This window comes from Cynoglossus semilaevis, chromosome 2, assembly GCF_000523025.1.
Source record: "Cynoglossus semilaevis isolate Cse_v1.0 chromosome 2, Cse_v1.0, whole genome shotgun sequence".
In the NCBI taxonomy this organism is placed as follows: Eukaryota; Metazoa; Chordata; class Actinopteri; order Pleuronectiformes; family Cynoglossidae; genus Cynoglossus; species Cynoglossus semilaevis.
The window spans coordinates 2,785,837-2,807,247 of record NC_024308.1 but is presented as its reverse complement, the minus strand read 5'-3'; the positions used below and the strand labels follow the sequence as shown (position 1 = coordinate 2,807,247).

The window sequence follows — 21,411 nt, the reverse complement described above, 5'->3', positions numbered from 1 at the left end:
AGTATCAAACACCGCACCGATCTAATCGTCGCCACGTCGACGATCACCGCAGGGTGTGATGCATTTGAAGAGGCCTCTGTCTCTCTGTGCCTCCTGTCCCACAGCACACAGGTCCCACTTCTTCTCACTGTATGTTCAATCACCTGCTCCAGCCTGGCCCGCTGGTGCGGCCAAGCGCCCCCTCTTGACAGTGACGTATGCCGGCGATTAGCCTGGATACAGTTCAATTATGATAAACAGCCAGTGCACCTCTTAGGCTGTGATTAAAGCCCGGGCCGGGGCCTTGATAAAGAGATCCCATCTCTATGCCATCACCACCACATTATAAGACACTCTGCTGTGGTGTTCTGCTTCATGCTTTTCACATCAGCGTGGCAGAACCTACAGCCAAACCCGGATGGCAGACGGAACAGACTGGGACCTAAATGGAAGCTGCGGGGTGTCTTTATCATTTACACATGAGCGGCGAAGCATCGCCCACCAACCTAGTTTCAATTTGGACAACTGTTTATTAATAACCTCCACCTTCTTGAAGCCTATCTTACAGGATACCTGTCATATACCTTAAGACTGGCTGAGATACTGTGTGTGTGTGAGAGAGAGAGAGACAGGGAGAGAGAGAGAGCAGTTTTGATGAATGGATGAGCGGTGATGAAAAGAAGATATCAGAGGAGCATGAAAGGAGAGAGGGGGGACGAGCGCAGAGCATTAATCCAACACAGAGAGAAAAGAGAGGGAGAGAGGGAGGGAGGGGGGAGGAGGAGGAAGAAAAAGAAAGATAGCCTTTCGGCTGTGTTCTGTCAAGGGAGAAATTACACATTTACGGAGGTTTTTTCAAGCAACGACGGGTTTCATAGATCAAACCAGTGGATTTATGAGCCAATTTTCAACATGAAATATAGACACAGAGAATCCATTTTACCCATGTTTACTTGCCTCCTCTCACTTTTTCTCTCTCACTCTCTCTCAATGAAACAGCCTGCAGTGGGTGGATGAGGTGACTCCCTCGACGGAGCTAATTTGAGCTGATAATGATGGTGTTTTCATTGTGACGCTGCTTCCAGTTGACATTATTGTGTTTTCACTGTCACGTTAGGAAGTGATAAAATTGGACAAAGGACAAACCTTAAATAAAGATGACACGGCTGATGGTATGATGTGCACATGGCACTGCCACTCACTCCCCTGTAGGGGCTGCCATAAACAGGCTTGTATTCACTGATCAGCCAGCTCAGTAGGCTGTTGCAACATATTGTCTAATTCTTGATTTAAATATTTTTCTATAAAAACACAAAAACAAAATTCTACAACTTTGGTGACAATTGGTGGTCAACAGTTGAACAATTAATTATAATAATTATTTTTCAATATAATCATTGATAAACAGTCTATTCCCATTATTTTATAACATTCCTCTTGTATATACTGCTTTATCCAATCATGTTTCAGTCATCACGTGTTGCCAGGGTGAAATAAATCTGCCCTGAGGCCTTCCCAATTAGCAGTGCTGACACCTGTAGCCTGACGTAAATGGCAAGTAGAGTTACGTTGGCGATTTGAGTGATTTGATTGGCTAGCCAGTGAACGCAGACTGTCGAATGTCGCGAACTGCGTGTATCGAGTCGCACGTGCGAAAATTAAGTTTTTTCTCTGCGTTAACTGCTTCTGTCGAGCGGACATTCTCAGCCGTAAAGCGAATGGAAACTTCGGCCGCAACTACGACAGGTCAGAGTGGACTTTCGTCGTTAGCATGGTTAGCGATAGAGAAGGACTTGGTGTTAGAACTGGAATTCACGGATAATTTACACAACTGTAATTGAAAATCATGGAATCAAGGAAGGAGAGGAGAGTGGATTTTGTGTACGATCACAAGTTTGGGTGAGTAAAACGCATTTCTTTTTTTATATATTGTCGAATGTGCAGTACTTTTGGTAAAATACTGTTTCACACAAGGTTAACAGATCTGTATTCCACTGGTCGAGTCTGTGAATTCATCAGACATAAAGCATGGAGACGTCTTCGCTTTTTGCTTGGCTAGATACGTTTACCAAACCAGGGTTTCTCCAGGTGACACCTGGTTTTAAAATCTAAGCATGTTTTTACTTAGTGACAATCAATGTAGTAGAATATTTAAAATAACAAAGAAAAAACAAGACGATGCTAGCAGGCAATCCCACAGTCCCATATTTTGCTTTGCTTTTGTCAGGGCTAAAAAGAGTTAAATATCAGTTCAGATTATATGACAAAAGCTATTATTATTATTATTATTTAAAGGCTATTTTCTCCATATATCCAACATAGAATTCTGGGGGTATGGTATTTCACTTCCGGTCATAACTTTCTTCTTTACCATTCATCTGAAGACTGAAATCAAGGTAATTTATATATTTTATCCTTTTGCGATTTTTTTTAAAAAAAAGTAAAATATAAATTTAAACATTAAATGGATGCTTATTTCAATTATTTTCACTACTGGAGGTTGAAAAACCCAATAAAAATAAAAAATATAATTTAGGAAAATGTTTAACAAAGTTTAAATGAGGAAATTCAGAACCCATTCAGAGTTGCTACATCTGCCGTAGAACTGTTACAGGTGTTAAATATTTATATTAAATAAAACTGAATTGTATAGGTAATGTATATATTTATTTATATATATTTTTGGAAAATTATAAGAGATGAATAAAACATTTTAAATCCAATCACACTGCTCCATTAGGGAGCAATGCATTCCAAATTTGCATAGAAATTAATGTCTAAGTAGGCTAAAGTCTTTAATTGACATGCAATTAGCAATATTATGGGACCGGGACCTAATGAAGTTTTAGTGGCTGAACTGAGCAGAGAATGATGACTGCTTAATTATCATATTAATGAAGTCATTACTTGTCACTTAACTTAAGTGACAGGTAAGACAAGAATGTCATGATCCTACAATTTACCCAGTAAATGTGTATTCAACACTAATTACCTCCCAGCTCACACCTCATGGTGGCAGTGTGGACGAGATGACTGTGACAGAGGCACGCAGGAGACAAGGCAACAAAACAACAGTGAGGTTTATTGAATCATTGACTGGAGCGTCTTCAAGGTCACCTGAGGACAAACAACACCATTCAGTCTGCACACGGGCAACAGACAGAAGCTGCATTTTTCTGTACTCCCAGTTTGATGCAGCCTGTACTACAGACTAGAACAAAAAAAAAAAAGAAAGAAAACCCAAAATCCCAGTCCACACTGTAGGTGTGATTGGGCTGCAAAATGAAAATCCTTAAAGGAGTCAAATGAGCATGGAGACTGGAGGTCCACCCACTGGCTGTCTCTTCTTTCATTCCAATTCATTTCAATTACCCAGTCACTCCCACCTCCTTCACCATGTCCCGATTAGCTCTGCTTGGCAATTTACAGTTGATCTGGCCTCATCTAATGCCAAGCAATGGTGGAGGCACGAAAACCAGCAGTAATGGAATGAAATGTCACTCAGTTGCTGCCTTTGTCACAAAGACGCAGGGAGGTTTGGGGGAAGATGGGGGATGTTGGTAAGATGGGGTGAGAAGTTGTGTGTGTTGGACTCTTGTGGTTGTGCTTTTACTCAAACAGACAACCCCGGGACCTCTGCATCACCAGTTACCAGAGCATCTCCCCTCATCTTGGTCGCCCTCACGGCTTCTTCATCTTCTTCACTGATGATGAGCTGGATGCTGATTCTCTCCGTTTGCGCTGTGATAGGACGCAAAATATCACAGTCAGTGGGAATTGTAGCAAAACAACCTTTGTTGTCTACATCTATCTATTATTTTTAAATTTTTTATAAACTAAATTATGTATGTTTTTGTATTGTAGTCCGCACAAATGGACAATGGTTTGTTCACCTGATCGAACAAAAGGTTTAGATGAAAAACACATTTTTATAAATGATCATGAGTTGAACCTGTGGAATACAGATTTTTTTTCCTAGCATTTTAAGGATGGTTGCAGTGCAGACCAGGCTCTAATCTGATTCAGACTTACTGAGTTGGGGGTGAGCGGCGCTCCTACAACATCAATTATCTGCTCCTTAGCTTCCACTTTGATGTCATCTACACAGGGCCACGACTGAAGATCACCGCCTGGGGTGGACGCAGCAGTGCTGTTGAGTTCTCCGCCTGGCGCTACAGCGGCGAGCGCTGCACCTGCTGTTCCACACGCTCCCCCGCCGCCCGCCTTCAGAAGAGCCTCGTAGCGATGACGAAGCATCTGCTGCTCATATTCACAGTTGCTGTGAGCCTGCTTTAGCTCGTAGAGCAGCACCAGGTCGCTGCGCAGCTCGTTGAACATCTGCACGATCTCTTCTGTCGGCATGGGGTTCAGATCTGCACGCAGAGACAAAAAGGTGCCGCTCATGTTCAAATGTATAAAGATTGAATTTTTGTTGTGATGAATGACATGCTTTTTCTTTTTTTTTTAACTTATTCTGCTGTAGATATGTGAAACTTTTAGCCATTAGATGGGTTAGTGGGGCAAATTCACACTTACCCACTCCCTGCTCTACAAGGATTTGCTCAATGGCCTTGATCTTCTTCTGACCCACTGAGCTTGGCAGTTTCATCTGAAACACACAGACACAGTGAGACTCACACACTTATATACACACACAGACAGACTTGTGACTTCAGGTGTGGGGATATTAGGAAAGACAGCTCCACTTCTGGGCTTTTAATTCCTATGAAATGCACTTCAGTGGGCCAGATCAAAATGTCTTTATCCACTGAACTCTGTCTGACTGATTAGCTGGAGGGCCACTCCACTTCTTTAGCCCTGCTAATGCACATCGCATAGAGAGCAGCAGTTTCTCATCAGTCTCAAAGATGAATTGGAGATCCCTGGCTACGTCTTACCGATATTAGCTCGTCACCAACAAAATTAATCATTGCGCTGCTAATGAGAGATTGCCCACTGGAGTCAAACCCTGCGTTTCCCACATACATCAACTGAAGGTTCAAGCTTCACTAAAATTTATGAGGATAATTATATTTTTCAACATCATTTTAAAAGTTTTAGAAGCATTTCAAAAACATGCTGCAGAATGACCAGTGGAGATGCTCTTCTTTTTGGGGTATTGAAGGATACCCTCAAATAGATTTGTTTTAATCTTTAAGATCTGTATTTTTGGCATTGTATGTGTTAAAGGGTAAAAAAAAAGTCTTAATTTTTATTTAATATGTAGAATCTGGTTTGACTCACCCTCTGACTGCGCAGTGTAACTCCAGCTGATTTGAAGTCAGGGAACTTAATGCCTGCTGTCTCTGGAACCACCTACAGAACAGAAGTATTCAGTAAGTTGATGCATTGATACATTGACCAAATTCCAGGCAAAATACAATGTCTAACACAAATATGATTTACTTCTGTATGTGATGAAAGCTGTGAACGCATCATGACATGCAATTATGTATTAGTGCACAACATACTGGTTTCTCTGTTTCTCTTTTTTGTGGGATCTTTTTCTTGGACACTCTCTTCTCAGCTCGTCTCAACTCCGTGGTCGTGTCAGCTGCTTTAATAAGTTTCTGCAGATCCTGAGCCTTCTTCTCCCGCTCCTTCTTTCTGGTTTCAATCTTCCTGAGCTCTTGTATTAGATATTCCTCTTCTGCCACCTGCAGGAAATTTTGAGAAGTGCAATTATTTAAACAAAATTAAACACTTTAGCTGTGCCTCATTCCAAATAAAGCACAAAGTTACTAACTTGTTCTGGTGTACGATTGAAGAGCTTCTCCAGTTGTTCTTTGCGGCGTCTTTCATGGCCAGCATCAAAAATGTAGATTTTGGGCTCTGTCCCTGTGGCTGCACGAACCTTTGTCAGTTTACCACAAATAGTGTAATACCGTTCTTTTAAGTCCTCGACAGAGCGTTTCTGAAAATAGTGTAATACCGTTCTTTTAAGTCCTCAACAGAGCGTTTCTGAAAAAAAAGAAACAAATTTTTACATGTGGCAGAACTATGATTTTTGCGATATTTAATCATCTTGAATAGAAAATCTGAGCACTGTGGGTTAGCAAAAAGAAAAAAGGATTACTCGATATTGCTGGTGATCGTATCGGTCATGGACGACTACGAAGCGGAGGTCAAAACGTTTGCACAGGTCGAACAGGTGGTCTGTCTCTGCTTTAGTCCAACCATCATCATGGAGATGCATCTGATATTCCTGCTCTGAATACACTGGTACCTGCACTGTCTAAAAAAAACAGACAGAATACACACTCTGAACCAACATAAAAATCAATAATATCTGAGAGAAAAAAGGTGAAGGGATAAAGACCAGTTCCTCAACGATGATTAGACTCAAAAAAACCCTTACTTTATTAAAACGGGCAAAAGGATAGTCTTTGCCTTCCTCTGCTGCACGTCTCCAGTGATGGAAAATGGCACCATCCCGGCGAGCAGGGTTAGTGAAGGGCATCCACTTCCAGGGCCGCACCTTTTTACATCCCAGTTTTGCCTTTACTGTTCTATAGCCCTGAGTTGTGTCACTAGGCAGCAGAGGAGGTGCATCTCTGAAAGACAGAAAGTGTTATAAACATATGGAAATAGGGGTAAACAGTTTATTATCTTGTTCTCTTATATGAAAATGTCGTAGTACTTCTTATCTGAGTACAGCAGAGCGTAAACCTCTCTGTGCATTCCCTCTGGTCTTTTGAAGGTCAGCGTTTCTGTGGCCTTTTTGGATTTTTTCTAAAACAAGTCAAAAACAATGGGGGGAAATTTAATTCACCCTGTATATACAGTACAGTAGTGACACTGTAAGTACACATCAACATGCCTTCAGTTTATAGTACTGCTCAGAACATCTCTAGATAACGTTGGTCCATTGTCTTTACACAGATTGGTAGAATGTAGTTTTATTTAACCGTTTATGTGGTTTAGTTGACAAACGAACTCATCGCTGAGTGTTTACAAATTAACTCACCTTGTCGGAGTTGATGAGATCTTTCTTGCTGATTGGACCGTCATTATCCCCTCCCGTCAACTCCAGGATGTCCCTCACATCAGCACCCGTACCCATTTTTGAATATGTTGTTGTAGATCGGTCTTTTTTAAACTGTCAACTCTAAGCCGTTGTCATTCATTTAATGTCGACTATACAATACAGTGTTGCTAATCGAAAATTCTAACCAGAGGCTACCGCTAGTTAGAGACGTTAATCAACGATTAAAACTAAGAGGCAAAAAGGTCACCGGATAGTTATAGGGATGTCTTCCCCAGCATGTTTGTTTTAAGTAAAGCTGCAACGATACTAATTAAAAATATCCATTAGCTATTGTTAGGATTAAATGAATAGCTAGCAAGCGGGGAAAGCCGACAGTACTTCCGGTCCCACTTTCGCAACTATAACTTCACTGCCCGAAGATTTCTGTCGCTCCCAAGAGGTCAGGCGGTAAACTGCAGAAAATACATTTAACCGCTGCTGTATGGCAAAGTTATCAGATGTTGATAAATCCCAATCTCAATACCAATATTCCAATATTTCATTTATTATTATGACGAGCGGTTCATAGGTGGCAAGAATGAAAAGTATAACCGATTTTTCCCCTTTGTAAGTATCATGAAGACAGTGTGTAAGGACCCGTATTTTGTTTTTTATCCTGTAAAGAATTTAATAAACACTCACTTAAATTCGAAAAACATCTGCTTTTTAATTATATGAAGATGTCAGTTTGAGTTTTGTCGATAGGTTTAAAATCTGTGCTTTTGTTTTTGACGACAACCTACTTTGAACCACTAGGCGGCGGTAACGCTTTTTCTTTGTTGGCAAACCGTCAATGAACCTTCAAAGAAGAATCCCTTTGAAGCTTTTGAATTTCCCAGCATCCTTTTCATCCGCTTACACTCTTTTTCCGGCGCCATTTTCACTAACTGTTGTCGCAGGAGAGGATCTTGCAGTTTCATACCCAGCGGTGCTTTCTTTCAGTATCAGTGTCATATCAACGTTTAAAACAAACCCTCTTGCTTTAGTGCGATTTTATACGTAGGACATATCAAATTGCTAAAGAAAATGTCAAACGAACAGGCCGAGAACGCACCTGAAACTGCACTGCAGCCGCCGCAGCAAGCACCAGCACAGCAGCAACCACCAGCACAGCAACAGCAGCCGGGGTAAGTAATTAATTTTTCATTCACTCCTTTGTTGACTCGTGGCTTGGTTAAATTTTTTATACAAGAAAAACATATATTGCATTTTTTTTGCCTCAAAGTTGTTACACCTCACATTTTTAACGATTGGCAATACAATATATGTGCCAATCGATTTTTAACTGTTGAAAAGGCGTGTTCCGGCATACTAGCTAATCACGCCCTGTAATCTAATGCACGTTTAGAAATTTAATGTTCAGTTATCAATTTTAATTGATTAATTTGACAGTTTTTGGTCTCTGTTTGACCAACCGATTAGTTTTGCAATAGCCTGAGTTTATGATGGTCAGGCCCGGTACGCACAAAGAGCGGCCTAGTCACGCGACATTAGCCTAAGTGCTAATGTTGCTCGCAGGACGAATCTTTCACCAGAAGCGGTATGGGCCTTAACATAAAACAAGTACGCCGTTTTAGTTATGCAACCGTGATTTTAAAAATGCAGTATTATCCAATTATTTCCAATATTACAGAATGTTTTGCTAACTTGCGTAACGGTGACCTCATTCAGTTTTTAAACGTGAATCTTCCAAAGGAAAAAGCTATGTTTAACACTTGTAATATTGCTTTCAAAGCGTTAATATCAATATACATACTCACCAATTTTATTTGCTAAGCAAATGTACAATTTCCGCCAATTAGAATTAGTTTGTTTGTTTTTGCAGGCACCTTCGTAGACGTTGATATTTAACATTGATTTAAACAACAGTTGTAAATGATTTCTGTAAACAGTGAAGTCAATGGGAAGGCTAAGCATGAACCCAACCTAAGCAGGAAGGAGAGACCCCAGAAGAGAGGTGGAGGTGGACGTTATGAACCCTACGGAAACGTGAACAAAAGATTCAGTGTGTTCGTCAGCAACATCCCATACGATGTGAAATGGCAAGCCCTGAAAGACCTGATGAAAGAGAAAGGTAGGGTAACCCGAGGATGTGAATTGGACTTAAATGATAGGAGTCATTTTTGTCACCAACTATCACTCTACAGGTGCTCTTCGGAGTGTTCATTGTCTCTCTACAGGAAACCCAAGTTGAAGAATGTTGTTTTGAGAGGTTGTAGGAGTTATTTGGGTACCTGGTTATTGATATGAACCACTGAGGAGTTGCCAATGACTTGCAAGGTGCTTTGAATCTAGTTGTCAGATTGCACATTCATCTTCTCTGTGAGGCCGCCACAATCTTTTGTGGTTAGTTTGAAGTGAAGTTGTACATTTGTTAGGATGCTGCACTAATGTGAAAATGAAGTGGCTTTGAATCACTAAGAGCCTTAATGAGATGCTTTCCTTGAGAAATGCATTAAAAAAAACTACAAATATTTTTTGAGGAGGTTTGCACAACTATATTGCCTGCCAAAAAGATCCAAAACTCCTAACAACAATAAGACCATGGCACCCAACTACAATTTGCTCAATAACAATTTGTCATACAACTTCTATGAATGTAAAAGAATATCAACTATGAGTTCTTTTATTACATAATATAGAAGTTAATTATTTAAGTTGTGTTGTTGGAGAGGGGTAAAATGGAAGTAAACACAAAAATGTGAAAGTACTTAAATGTCCTATTGGTGCAAACCTCTCCTTAAGGAGTGCTTGGTGTTTGTTTTTATGATTCATGACTGTAGTTAAATTGCATTTTCTTTTGTAGGTGTGGCGTTGACAAGCAAATGTTTTCTCAGCAGATCTCCATGTTGTGCCAAACACGGCTATGCGTTGGGGATTCTTTGGGGTACAGGTCTACAAAATTAGGCAACTTCTTAAGCCCTGTCCTTGTAATTAGAGGGTTTGGTATTGATCCATTTTTTTATATCTAAGAAAAGTGATCTGAAAAGAAGCATGGCTGTGGTCAGCGCAGACTCAAAATTGATCATGCGTCCTAAAGCGGGTAATGGTCAGAAATGTTTGTATTAGGTGAAGTTTTCGATTCATATCTATTTACTTTTTTTGGTTAGTGTTCCCGTAGACTTTGCCTCACACTCTGATGGCACATGCATAAGGTCAAGGTTTAAAATGGTGAAATTTCACAGTTTGCTGATTTTTCAGTGAAGTGGGTGGAGGCATTGAAAAGGTTTGAACCAGCTGAAATTTGGTGGTTAAACATTATAGAAGGTGGTGTGCACTGCATTATACTCGAGTAGGAAAGATGATGGCCATTTACTAGTTGTTGTCACCAGTTTTATTGCGTTTGGTGATTTGGAAGAAACGAGGACAGGCTAAGAAGTATTTTTTTCCTTTGAAGAAGCCAAGCTTGTTTTTGTAGACCTGTACCATATTGTGCTGCTGTTGTACTGGGGGATTCTCAGGACTGGCAGTCCACTGTCAATGGCCGCCCTCTGCTTGTGTTTCTGCTCTAAACCCCCATTGTTCTCTCGGCTTCTCTCCCCTTGGTGTGTGTCGTCTCTGGAATCTGATTTGTAGTGGGTGAGGTAACGTACGTGGAACACTTAATGGACGCAGAAGGAAAATCAAGGGTAAGTGCAACTACATAAAAAGTTAAAATATAAATCACATAAGACAAACGTGTGTTTGTCAGCTTTGGTTTCTTTACACAATTGTTGGAAATTGTTTGGATTCAGAAATCTGAAGTGTGTGAAGTGGGGAGGCACATCTGCCAATGGCACTTTTTGTGATGTCGTCTGTGGTACTGCCTTTAGGCAATCTGCAGGTTGATGATGTATCTTCAGTTTTTCTGTAGCCACTTGTGGGATTGGAACAGCTGACACTGTCCCTTTGGGTGCTGGACTTGTTTTTATGAAAAACTGAGCAATTCAATAAGAGGTTGATAGTAGGCTGATGGCTGATCAGATGGTTGTTAAATATAACTAGACCTCCAATACCTCATTTTGTAGTTCATCACTGTGGATTTCTGCTTTGTGGATGTTGGAAAACTATTTAATATTTTCATGTGATTGCATCATTAGAAAATAGATCAAATGTGGACAATATAAAATATTTTGTGCCTCAGAGCTCCTCCGAGGCTGTGGACTTGTGTGCTGTTGAAGTTTTGTGCATGATTTTTTAAACATATTTTGTACTATTAAACATCCACCAAATGTTGCTTTTACTCATTTGTGTTTTGTTTTTTTTCTTGATATGGCATGTGCTGATTTCTTCAATCAACAAAGGGTTGTGCGTAAGTATTTTACTGACTTTTTACACCACTTATTTATTGATCTGATGTAGAAATAATTTAAAATGTATAGTTGTGTTAAAATTGCCATTAAAATATGACGGTTCTGATTCTTTGTTTGTTTCTCTAAGTGTTGTTGAGTTCAGGACTGAAGAGTTGATGAAGAAAGCAGTTGAGAAAGTGAACAAGCACAATCTCAATGGACGCCCCCTTAAAGTAAAAGAGGTAAGAAAAAAGAAAATAAAATCACTAGTTAAATTTTCCCATTCAATTGATGTGACCTCTCATGCTGCTTTGTGCTTTGTTCAATAACAGGATCCTGATGGCATCATTGCCCAGAGAGAAATCAACAGAGCTCAAGGTGGAGGTCCCCCAGGAGGCCATGGTGGAATGGGCGGTATGGGAGGAATGGGCGGAATGGACCGCATGAACATGGATCGAATGGGCCCTGGACCAAATGGGCCCATGGTCAATGTTCCTCCCAGCATGATGAACAACCCCAACATCCCCTCTGAGATTCTTCAGGGTCTCCAGGCTGGCAGGATTGGAAACACAGTGTTTGTTGCCAATGTGAGTCTTACTGTTGCAGCAACTTTTTGCTCAACACTCCTGTGTTGGAATTAAAACCAGCAACACTCACTGCTTAAATACAGTCAGTTAAATTATTTTGATAGAATTATTTATAGTTATAGAGTTTTTATTTAGAGTTACTGACGTGCAGCTTCAGCTTTTCTTAGCTTCGACCGGTAACCTTTATATTATATTCACACAGCTTGACTACAAAGTGGGCTGGAAGAAGCTAAAGGAGGTGTTCGGCATGGCCGGTACAGTGGTGAGGACTGACATTCTGGAAGACAAGGAAGGAAAAAGCAGAGGAATGGGCACAGTGACCTTTGACATTCCCATTGAAGCTGTTCAAGCTGTCTGTATCCTTTTGAAAACAGTTGGCTTTTGGTGTGAAGCTGATGTTCTTACAGTTAAATGTTATGTTTTCCTCGCTCCCTTCATGTACTTTCCTTAACCATTACACAGCTATGTTCAACGGGCAGATGTTGTTCAACAGGGTCATGCACGTCAAACTGGTACGTTGTCTTACCTCTTTTCGCTTAATTGTTTTATTACCTTGTGCAGTAGCATTGATCATTTCCCCTGCCTTCCTTCCAGGATGAAAAGTCCATGCCTAAAGATTTTGGACCACCTGAGAGAGGCTCTTCCCTTCCACGTAAGTTTACTCTGTGTATAGTTAGTAAAATGCTGTACAGAAAGAATCTGTAAAAACTATTATCGGCAAGTCACACAGAAAATAATCATATCAGAATTGGCTGAAAAAATTGAAATTGGTGGACCTCTAATTGTAACTTTTCTTTTTTTTTTTAAGGTGGACTTAGTGGTATTGGCATGGGTCTTGGACCTGGCGGTCAGCCTCTTGATGCTGGCCAGCTGAACAGAGGTGGTGGAGGAATGGGCAACATGGGTCCTGGAGGTAATTTCTTTGATTGTGTGTTTTGATAATTGAGAGTAGGGACCAGTTAAGTCCATCGTCATCATAACATATCTTCTTTGTAGGAATGGATGGAATGGGCTTTGGCAACATGGGAGGTCGTATGGGAGGAGGAGGAGGTGGAGGAGGAGGGGCAGGTATGTACAATTTTTCAGAAAACTTTGAAAATACTCCAATCTCAAAGTGGGAGTTGCATTGATATTGATTTATTTTTATTTTTTTCTGTTGCAGGAATGGACAACTTTGGAGGAATGAACAACATGGATCGTTTTGGTTCATCAGGCATGGGCAGAACGAATGGTAAGGAGATATTTTAGAATGTGCACTCCAGTGCCAAACGTGAGTGAGTCACGTTTGCTGGATACATCTAATGGTTTCTCTTGCATTGTCAGAGATGGATCGTGGAATTGGTGGTGCTTTTGACAGGGAGTTTGGGCGAAATGAAATGGGAATGTCTCGCAATAATTTTGGAGACTCCTTTGAAAGAGGAATGGGTTAGTATTTTTAGGATTTTGCTTGAAGCGCCTGTAAGTCCTGCGATAAGCCGCTTCTGATGTGATCTGTTACAGAAAAGACAATTGTTAATATTACTTTTTTTATTTTATTTTTCTCTTTATTTGCTTTTCCAGGAAACTCTATGGGTATGGACCGGATGAACTCTGGAATGGACCGTCTGGGTAGCAACATGGATCGCATGCAGGGAATGGACCGTCTTGGCATGGACAGGATGGACCGTGGTTCTGACCTGGACAGGCTGGGTTCTGGCTTCGACCGAATGGGCTCAGGGATGGACCGCCTGGGGCCCAGTATGGACAGAGGGGACCGAATGGGCTCTGGCATGGATCGCCTTGGCCAAGGAGGGTTTGATCGCATAGGATCATCTAGTCTGGAACGCATTGGATCTGGCATGGACTTTGGCTCCCCCATTAACATGGATCGCATGAGCAACACAAGCCTTGACAGGATGGGCAGTAACTTCGACCGCATGGGCTCCACTGGAGGTATGGAGCGCTTCCCTTCGGGTGGCATTGACCGTATGAATTCCGGCATGGACCGCATGGGAACTGGAGGTGTCGGTGGCCAGTTTGATCGCTCCGGTGACATGGATCGTGGATTCGGTGGCAACTCCTTTGGAGGATCTGGTGGCAATGCCAGAAAGGGATGTCAAATCTTTGTCAGAAATGTAGGTCTCTACTGCAGATGAACCTTAGACCACACATTTGTGTCATTCAAAGTTTAATTATTTTTCTTTCATTTTCAGCTGCCATTTGATTTCACCTGGAAGATGCTGAAGGATACCTTCAATACATGTGGTTGGTGTCTATTTACACTATAATAAATGTTGGGAATAATAATTAAAGCTGTTGATTGATTGTATTGTTTACATTCTGCAGGTATGGTCCAGTATGCTGACATAAAAATGGAGAACGGCAAGTCCAAGGGCTGTGGCGTGGTCCGTTTCGACAACCCTGAAACTGCTGAACGCGCCTGCCGGACCATGAATGGTTACCGCTTGAATGGAAGGGAGATCGATGTTAGAATTGACAGAAATGCATAAGATATTGATCATGATTAACATCTGAAAATTACTTTAGCCCCTCTAGTCCCCACCTGCTCATGAATTAACACACTTGCTTTGTTTAGATGTAAGTGTAATTGTTATTTTAGTTTGTACTTTGTAGCAACAATTGTTTTAGTTGCTAAAATGTTCCTAGTTTTCTTTTTAGAGACCAAATTTTTAATTTTTTTGGAAAAGGTTCATCTTTCACTGCCTTTGTTGTACAAGGTGTTTTGATAAATAAATTCCAGAGTTTTGAAAAAAAAAAAAGACTTGTTTTGTTGCATGTATGGCCTCCTGTTGCATGTATTGTTTTCAGTCATGAAAATAATTTGGCCAGCAGGGCTGCACCGTATAAAGGAGCTGCACATAAAATAAATCTATAATAACAACAAACAATCCATATTCTATTTTTTTCTAATTATTTTTGCTTGTATTAATAAAAGCCTTAAGATACAATAAGAAAAGTCTTGGGCTACACGTCATTGTAGCTTCACTGCTGCTTTTCTACTCTTTCAGTCTTCAAAAACAAGGCCTAAACTCTGACCATTTTTGTGCATAGAGGATGTGAATTTATGTGAAAGGCTAAATTATTTAAGTTTTTTTTAATTCAGACAATATATTACAATATACAACGTTGACTTTGGTAGTCCCTCCCCTTGCGGACATGGAAGGTCAACACCGGAAAGAGGTCATGGTTCATTCAAAATGGCGGCTCCCGTGTGTTTGTGTTATCGGGTGAGTTTTGGTAGAGTTTCCTGTCTTTTTACACAACTAAGCACTGAATTTGAATAAAAATGTTCAACTGTGAAATTAACTGGATGTATCTGTATGTATACCGACAAATGACACTGCGAAATATATTACGTGGTCGCTAATGTTGCGTCAGCTAGCAGAGTTAGCTCTGAGGGTACGAAGGTAACCCGGTGTTTTCTGTCACTGTAACTCAAAGATTAATTATGTTTAAATGTTGAACAAGATCTTTATGATTAAATTAAAGTAAAATAAGTAAATAAGTAAAATAAGTTGCGTAGGTATATATACTTGTAGATATTCTCAGCCATCATAATAATCTCAAAAGCAGTTTTAAAAGTAGGCAAGGGAGATTATTCGTAAGTGACAATAGTTGTTTGGTTTTATATACTGATGAAAACAGCCGATGTTAATACCTCTTCAGGCAAAGTTGATTTAAAAAAAAGGTGTTAAAGCTTAGTTTGTCTTGGTTTCTCCAGGTCTGCACTGGAAGAGGTTTGGTGCCATCCCCCTCCTCTTACCTGAGGCTTTACTACAGACCAAATGTCTTCAGGATACGTGGGCTTCTTTCAAGTTCCTCGCATGTATGAACATGTGTACCCAAACAGTATAGTTAAATCTAAGAATATAGTACACAATCAACAATCTAAACTAATAAGTTGTATATTATTTGGTGTTTGTTCCACCCAGACGCCTGGTTCACCCCCTCTACATGTGAGGTATCTGTCAGCAGATCGGGGGGGTGGCCGGAAAGGTTTTCTTGGGGAGTTTTTGGACAACCTGAAGCAGGAGCTAAATAAAAACAAGGAAATGAAAGACAACATCAAGAAGTTTCGAGAAGAGGCAAAAAAACTGGAGGAGTCAGAAGCCTTGAAACAAGCTAGAAGAAAATATGTAAGAATAACACCTTTAACAGACACACATTGCAGGCATGCCGTGTTTTATATATATATATATATTATCAAATAATTTTTCCTTTCACCCTCTCAGAGAACTATTGAATCTGAAACGGTGAAGACATCTGAGATTTTCAAGAAGAAGATGGGAAACATCTCTGAGACAGTAAAGGAGGTAAATAAGAATCTTTAAATTTCACTCCTTTTAAGGTGGGTTTATAGTTGTCAACAAGGTTTATCTAACTGTGTCTTTGTGTGTTTGTGAGGACAGGGGCTGGAAGAGGTCAGTCGGACGGAAATTGGAAAGAAAATTAAAGAAGGGATGGAGGAAGCGGCAAAAACGGCTAAGACTTCAGCTGAGTCTGTCTCCAAAAGTGGTGAGAAGCTGGGCAGGACCAGTGCCTTTAAAGCAATATCTCAGGTAAGAGGCTCATCCTTTTGACTGCAGATCCAACATTAACCAATAAAATGTTTTCATTTATTTTGTACAAATTGAATACACAAATGTATCCAGAGAAGCAGAGAACCTGAACCCTTTCCGACCTCCTCACTATATTTCCCAATGTCCCTAGTGGAGAACAAAAAGTAATGTCACACTAAATGCAAGTAGTTGTAATGACAAATGGTTGCCCTGAAAATGATAAATCTAGGACGTCCTCTGTTTAGTAGGTGCACTGCACGCTGCATACTTATTCTCATATCCACTATATCCACGTCCCTTCACATCAACATCCAGACTTCCTCCTGCTTTTTCTGTTTTATCTTAAGTGAAAGTAGAGCACCAAGTTGAAGTAAAATGTAATCTGACAGAATGATGATAAATTTTGCCAAACACTTAACTGTTTATGTCATTTCAGGGCATGGAAAGTGTAAAGAAGGAGATCGGTGACCTGGGTCACGCTGGCCCTTATCGGCCTCCTGTCAAACTCCGTAAGAGAAGTGAGTTCTCCTCCAAGGGTCGAGGGGACGACGGCAAGGTCTATGAAGCCAACGAGTACGTGAGTGCCCTCGGCTCAGCTGTGCTGCAGGGAGACTACTGTGTCTGAATACTGTACTGTAAATGACCTCACACTGTATCATCAGTCACGCTGGGTTCACATGCAGTCAGGTTACAAGGGACCAAACTAAACACCATGTTATTTAAAACTATCAAAGTCAGACTGAGGTGTCTTTAGGGTCCTTGATAGATTGATAAATACTGTAATATATATATATATAATTACTTATATGTCCGGGGTGTCCTCTACATTTACTGATGACAAATGTTTATCAGCTGACTCTAATGGTTTTTGTTCCCTAAACAGCTAATGTCCTTTTGCTACTTCTGCCTATGAATGTTTTCCTCTTTTTTTTATTATACCACGTAGCATTTTTAACCTTTGTTTACTGGTAAATGTTGTTAAATAAAATGGTTAGCATTAGTGCTACACATCCGTGCTGAGTGATATATAATGGTTAGCATTAGTGCTACACGTCCGTGCTGAGTGATTTAATATAATGGTTAGCATTAGTGCTACACATCAGTGCTGAGTTTTTTTTGTTTTTCCATTATTCTTTTCCTAATTTATGAATTAACGTTTTCCTTTATGTTCTACAGGGATGCTACAGGTGTGGTGCTCCACAAGGACTCAAAATGGTACCAGCAGTGGAAGGAGTTCAAGGATAACAATGCAGTCTTCAACAGTAAGAACTTTCTCACTGCCATCACTTGACTGTATTTACAAAAAGCTTCAATTGTGATGTTCCAGCTACATTTAAGTCTGGGATTAATATTTGTCACAACTTGAGTCGGGAACATTAGAAGCAGCTTAATTGTAATTGTTATGGAAAAAATATTTTTTCTAGGGGGCGCTACTGTCAGTGTCACACAGCTCTGGTCATACAATACATGTCTAAAACATATTTATACATGAGAAAAGAAAAACTGTACTTTGCCCATGCACAGTTCAAAATATGTTTTAAGTTTTAATAAGGTTTAATAGAGAGAGCCTGAAGAATGGACTTCATACATTACCAGTAACTGGTTAATTTATATTAAAATATGACACATTAGTAGGAAGAAAAAAAGACTGGTGATTAATAAGGTTTGGACAGGTGAAGAATTAACTACACTTCAAACATTTCTCAAATTTAACAGCCCCTGTCGCTGTGTACGTGTCTGCAACATCTGCTGCATTTTCAGCACTTTTGGTGAAACTTTATTATTTATGTGGTGGTTAATTGGAAAAGCTAGTCATGTTGATATACTGCAAGTTTGAGAATATCTTTCCAGATAATGATATTAGCTGATATATTAGTGAGCCGTAGTCTAGTGGTTATCACATTTGCCTTACAAACAAGATGTCCTGGGTTTGAGACCCAGAGGAACCACATACTGTAAATGAAAGACTTTGACTTCACTCACAGCCCTGGTTTGAGACCCAGAGGAACCACATACTGTAAATGCTGTAAATGAAAGACTTCGACTTCACTCACAGCCCACCACCCTAACTCTGATCACTGCAGGGTTTTTTGAGATGAAGATGAAGTACGATGAGAGTGACAACGCCCTCATCAGAGCATCTCGTGCCGTCACGGACAAGATGACGGACCTGATAGGTGAGAGGTCGACCGTCCAAATAATACTGTGAAATTAAGTTAAGTTTTTATTTAAGCTGAAAGATAATTTTGGACAGAAAGACAAGACTCATGAAGACTCCTCTCCTCAGGTGGACTGTTCTCTAAGACAGAGATGTCTGAGGTCCTAACAGAAATTTTAAAGGTTGACCCTTCTTTTGACAAAGACTCCTTCTTGAAGCTGTGTGAAAAAGACATCATCCCCAACGTACTGGAGGTGAGTTGGACTGAAAACAATCCCTGCAGACCCAAATGTAGTCTCAGCATGTATTCATGGATGTACTAACGGGTGTTATCTGTCACTGATGCAGGCGATGGTCAGAGGGGAGTTGGAGGTGTTGAAGGACTGGTGTTACGAGGCGGTATGACATTCCTCACAGCCTGACTCACAGTATTCAAACTCATACACAGGCTCATGACTTTATGTTTTATTCTCGTGTGTTGTTGTGTAGACGTACAGTCAGCTGGCTCACCCCATACAGCAAGCAAAAGCCCTGGGTCTTCAGTTCCACTCAAAAATCCTGGACATTGACAATATTGACGTAAGTTACTGGAAACATATACGAATAATAAGATAAAAAGATCAGACATTATTAAAACTTTTTCAGTGGCTGGTAATTTAGTGAAAATTACCACAAAAAAAAAGTAAGATGTTCATAATAAGGTTGTTGAAATGAATGCATTAATCATCAATTAAATCAATTAATTTCTGAAATGAAAGTGATTTTAAAAAACAAAAAAACATCTAACTAATTAGTCTCTTTAAAGAAGGTGCATGTAGCAACACTTCCTTTACTGTAGGAGGTGCTATAATCCCTGTGCAAAATCCCTAGTGCTGCACTAGTAGTGCTAGTAGATAATAAAGTATGACAACTACATTCACACAGAAAAGTATTTCATTTATTAATTTATAAAATACTACAAATACAGTAATATACTTGAGTAGCCCAATAAAATATTTGTGGACAGTATTTTGTACATTTTCTGTGATTTTCATTTGTATGGAATCTCTACAGTAATGTTTATGCAAATATCTGCCAATCTAAAAAGAGCTTCCTTGTAATATGTGTATTTTATTAGAAAATAATTGTCTCATTATTACAGTTCTGTTCAAATGTCACATTTTTTTAATGCGTCCTTTGTCCAGCTGGCCATGGGAAAGATGATGGACCAGGGTCCTGTGCTGATTATCACCTTCCAGGCTCAGTTAGTCATGGTGATCCGAAACACCAAAGGAGACGTTGTGGAGGGAGATCCTGTAAGTAACATTTAAACGGGAAAAAAACGATTTTTTTTCCCTCACTACAATGAAGCATTCGTTGTCACTTCTTCCATAACGAACTGTGGTCCTTCAACAAGAGCACCAGTAGAATGGTGTAAGACAACTGGGAGACTTACGGTGCGGACGTGCTCTCATTTATTTTCACCCTGGGCCCAGACTACAGCTTTATGGGCTGTAAAGCAGCCATGTTGTCCACTCAGGGCTCCTCAGGGACACACGTAATTGGGAAAAAGGTGTCCACTCAGTGTTATGAGCTTGGCTCCAGCCCAGTGTTGGGGGTAAAAGTCTATTACCAGAGAATTAATGGTGGATACACTGTTTTCTGAATATACTGTTCTTCAGAGTTTTGGGAGATATATCCCAATTCCTGGTTATGAATAATACATGGGTGGAAGTGCTGTATGGGTTTTTTTTAAATATTGTTTTACACTTAAAAGAAAAAAAGTTAAATAAAGTTTATTTATTTTTTAAAAACACAGTGTTTCTTGAATGTAGTAAAAATTATTAAGTTGATTTTTATGCAGGTGTTTTTGTTTTGTTTTTTTGTCTGTGTTTTCAGTTGATTAAGAAGTGAACTTTATGTTTTTGGTCCTTCAGGAGAAAGTGCTGAGGATGATGTATGTTTGGGCACTTTGTCGAGACCAGGAGGAACTTAATCCATATGCCGCCTGGAGACTACTTGACATTTCCGCATCTAGCACCGAACAAATTCTCTAAGACTAAGAAGAAAAAAAAAAGAAAAGAAAGAAGAACTCACATGGGAGCAGAACACACTGTACCTGACCAGGCTGCAGAACTGGAGCAGGAGAACGGGTGGAGGGAGGACAGAGGAGGAGGAAAACAAAAAAAAAAAACAGATGGAAATGAGAGGCTCACTGCACAACAGGGACATTTTTGGAGAGATCCTGCTGCTTTACACCTAACGCTTCGTTCTCTGTTTATGCTGCACTTGAACATTGGGCTCAGGCACTTCATTAAAGATTTGACACTGTTTCTGTGTTTCACACTAGGGGGCGACAGACTCAAAGAAACCGGTTGAATCTCAGCACCGTCTGCAGTACCTGTGCAGCTGTCGGTCCATCCAGTCTGTTTGGTGCAGAATACTGGGCTGAAAATAGATGTTGACCTTGCATTTAAATGGATTCATTTGTACCCGTGGCTTTTTAAGATCATTCTCTGAAACTCAAGACGTGTTTGCAAATATTTAAGTTCTCACTGTCCCGCTGAGGCGCTGTTATTGTGGTGACTGATGGTGTCAGCATTCTCCTCGAATCTTGTTTGTTTGACACTTTGTCATTTCGAAACCACAACAAAAAGCTATATTTATTGTAAAAAAAAGTGCCCTATATTTTTACCCCCACACTGACAAAGACGTCTGCCTGCAGACCTGAGGGGTGTCATGTGATTCCTTCTAGGACAGCTAGATAATTATTTTTCTAATTAAATCCTCCAACCGGGTTTTCTAGGCCTTTGAGAAAAGACTTTTATCAGAGTGGATTTTTTACATTAAA

At 40.1% G+C, this 21,411-nt stretch overlaps 3 protein-coding genes and 1 long non-coding RNA gene across 7 annotated transcripts; 3 read left to right on the top strand and 1 right to left on the bottom strand.

Annotated features, from left to right (window-relative positions):
• The first annotated feature begins 1,517 nt into the window (after positions 1-1,517).
• On the top strand, positions 1,518-4,227 carry LOC112488514 (uncharacterized). Its single transcript, XR_003052641.1, has 3 exons — positions 1,518-1,878; positions 2,979-3,745; positions 4,088-4,227. It is a non-coding gene; the product is annotated as an uncharacterized LOC112488514 (long non-coding RNA).
• On the bottom strand, positions 3,042-7,489 carry dmap1 (DNA methyltransferase 1 associated protein 1). The gene is made up of 10 exons (XM_008331061.3): positions 6,947-7,489; positions 6,620-6,711; positions 6,338-6,533; positions 6,056-6,214; positions 5,726-5,893; positions 5,451-5,636; positions 5,224-5,295; positions 4,516-4,588; positions 4,012-4,352; positions 3,042-3,720 (listed from the first exon to the last, which is right to left on the bottom strand). The coding sequence occupies exons 1-10, from the start codon at positions 7,040-7,042 to the stop codon at positions 3,661-3,663; spliced, it is 1,443 nt and encodes a 480-aa protein (XP_008329283.1). The 5' UTR covers positions 7,043-7,489; the 3' UTR covers positions 3,042-3,660.
• A 360-nt stretch (positions 7,490-7,849) lies between these two features.
• On the top strand, positions 7,850-14,637 carry hnrnpm (heterogeneous nuclear ribonucleoprotein M). Of its 4 annotated transcripts, none has more exons than XM_008331035.3 (16): positions 7,851-8,133; positions 8,899-9,080; positions 10,583-10,635; positions 11,290-11,297; positions 11,426-11,519; positions 11,610-11,864; positions 12,067-12,220; positions 12,327-12,376; positions 12,459-12,516; positions 12,673-12,777; positions 12,861-12,932; positions 13,027-13,095; positions 13,188-13,289; positions 13,425-13,978; positions 14,057-14,108; positions 14,190-14,637. In XM_008331035.3, the coding sequence occupies exons 1-16, from the start codon at positions 8,033-8,035 to the stop codon at positions 14,351-14,353; spliced, it is 2,073 nt and encodes a 690-aa protein (XP_008329257.1). In that variant the 5' UTR covers positions 7,851-8,032; the 3' UTR covers positions 14,354-14,637. The 4 variants fall into 4 exon arrangements, with proteins under 4 accessions (XP_008329273.1, XP_008329257.1, XP_008329265.1 ...); XM_008331043.3 differs by having other exon boundaries at positions 8,941-9,080; positions 14,190-14,468; XM_008331051.3 differs by lacking the exon at positions 13,188-13,289 and having other exon boundaries at positions 7,850-8,133; positions 14,190-14,468.
• A 354-nt stretch (positions 14,638-14,991) lies between these two features.
• LOC103393901 (mitochondrial import inner membrane translocase subunit TIM44) lies at positions 14,992-21,204 on the top strand. The gene is made up of 13 exons (XM_008331024.2): positions 14,992-15,091; positions 15,586-15,690; positions 15,797-16,000; positions 16,097-16,177; positions 16,274-16,423; positions 16,860-16,996; positions 17,600-17,685; positions 18,508-18,600; positions 18,711-18,835; positions 18,930-18,980; positions 19,071-19,160; positions 19,766-19,876; positions 20,498-21,204. The coding sequence occupies exons 1-13, from the start codon at positions 15,062-15,064 to the stop codon at positions 20,615-20,617; spliced, it is 1,383 nt and encodes a 460-aa protein (XP_008329246.1). The 5' UTR covers positions 14,992-15,061; the 3' UTR covers positions 20,618-21,204.
• Positions 21,205-21,411: the final 207 nt, after the last annotated feature.